We start from the raw sequence: 1,927 nt of genomic DNA, 5'->3' as shown, positions 1-1,927 counted from the left end.
ACCACTGAATGCAAGAACATACGATACATTTACTCATGGCCTTGGCATATTCCATGTATAATAATAATATTAATAATGAGGAAGAGATGTTAATCTAACATTTACACTAATTATAGTAGTAATCTAATAGTTAACACTAATTATAGTAGTAATCTAATAGTTAACACTAATTTAGTGCTCATACATAAAATACTTTAACAATGAACAAACTGCATTCTATAGTATTTATTGATAGAAAATAACTACAAACAAAGCTTTGCATTATTTTATTATGAGTGTAATAAATATTTATACAATACAGATTTTTTATGTCAATAGCCAACACTGCAAAAAACTTACCATAGTAAAAATGTCAAACATCGGACTATAAGCAAATTTGTCAAGTGTTTAGGAAATATACATACATATCCACAAATCAAGAGACATTACACAATAATTCAATGACACTGAATGAGTATTTTAATTTTTATCGTCAAACATTTTTTATGGTAATATTTTTCAGTTAAAGTTAAACTCCATTTAAATTTCATACTTAGTTTAACACGTTGAGTATAGAGACTACTCTGTATATTAATCTTTTATACAGACGAATCTTTATGACTGAAAATAATAGATGTAGATTGGCCAAGCACTGAAACACTTTACAATTACAAATTAAGATACCATAACACTGAGTTAGGCTTAACTTTACCAAACCGCGACTTCCTTAAGTTAAGGCTACATTATCTCTTTTACCTTACCTTTGAACAAATAGTCGTATTCATCATCCTTGCTACCCATTTTCTAGAATTTTAATTTCTAACTTGTTAATAAGTTATCCTAAAACTTCAAACTGAAACTTAAAAAAATTATGTAAATGTTTTTTTTTTAAATCATATAACGTCCTATTATTTTCTTTCGAAGACAGGAGTATTAAATCTTACAAGCCAACTCCCCTCACGTATATTCTATTAGGAGGTTTACTATTATCGACACTAACGCCGCCAAAATATTTCTTATTGAATTATTTAACAAGTCACAAAAGTGCATATAATATATAGAGAGGAAATTTCAGTGTAAAATTATTTGCGATTGCAAGTAGCGGGAACGAAGTCTTCTATTAGCTGTTACTAAAAATTATATTTGGATAAAATGTTACACAAAACTTTTCAAACGTGTAATGAGTGCTGAGCAGGACATGAAATATACACTTCTCCCCCTTTCCCCAAGAAAGAGAATGTATAGGGAATTACCTTAAAAGCATAAAATTACGAGAAAATCTTAATCAGTTATTCTCTGTAAAAATGTTGAACAGTTATTAATATCATTAACGTGGTATAGACATTCTCAAATCTATGGACTTTAATGCTAACTAGTAAGATAAAAAAAAACAACTAAATGTTATACTTGCTTATTAAACATATTAAATGATAAAATTGGTGGGAAAATTATTTAATCGAAAGCGAAATTTTAGCTAGCATTGATTTAGAACATAATTAACTTTCCTTATAGTATATTAGTTCAAAATTAGATACTGCTATACACAAGTAGCCCTTATGTAGCTTTCCTCGAAATTCTGACACAAACAAACAAACAGTAAAACACACTAGTGTAAAGAATTGGTAGAACGGGTGATGAGCCAGTAGAAAAAAGGAAAATATTCGGAAGTATACTAATTTTATCTTTCTAACCATTGTTATAATACGTCTAGGTAACCCATCGTATATGTAAGTCTTATTTTAATTTAACATATGTATGCAAAATTTAGTTTTTCATAACCACCTGACCATGCTCGAAGACACAACAGCATGACATTAGCCAACCTCCAACTCGCAATCATCCGACTACGATTCCAAAACGCGAAGTCACTGAGCCTCGTTTCCTGTAACCGTCCATAATTTTAAACTGATAGACTAGAGTGAAGTTAATTAATCTATAACAGCCACTT

General features: G+C 29.4%; 1 protein-coding gene across 1 annotated transcript in view; it reads right to left on the bottom strand.

The window, feature by feature from the left end:
- The window catches only part of LOC106472702 (ras-related protein Rab-11B), a 17,328-nt gene extending 16,380 nt beyond the window's left edge, over positions 1-948 (bottom strand). The window contains 1 exon segment of the mRNA NM_001314178.1: positions 741-948. Within this exon segment, the coding sequence (NP_001301107.1) occupies positions 741-780 (40 nt within the window). The 5' untranslated portion in view covers positions 781-948.
- Positions 949-1,927: the final 979 nt, after the last annotated feature.

The sequence above is a fragment of the Limulus polyphemus genome, unplaced genomic scaffold (genome assembly GCF_000517525.1).
Source record: "Limulus polyphemus unplaced genomic scaffold, Limulus_polyphemus-2.1.2 Scaffold5535, whole genome shotgun sequence".
Lineage (NCBI taxonomy): Eukaryota > Metazoa > Arthropoda > Merostomata > Xiphosura > Limulidae > Limulus > Limulus polyphemus.
Note: the sequence above shows the minus strand (reverse complement) of the source record. Positions and strands in the feature narration are given on the sequence as shown.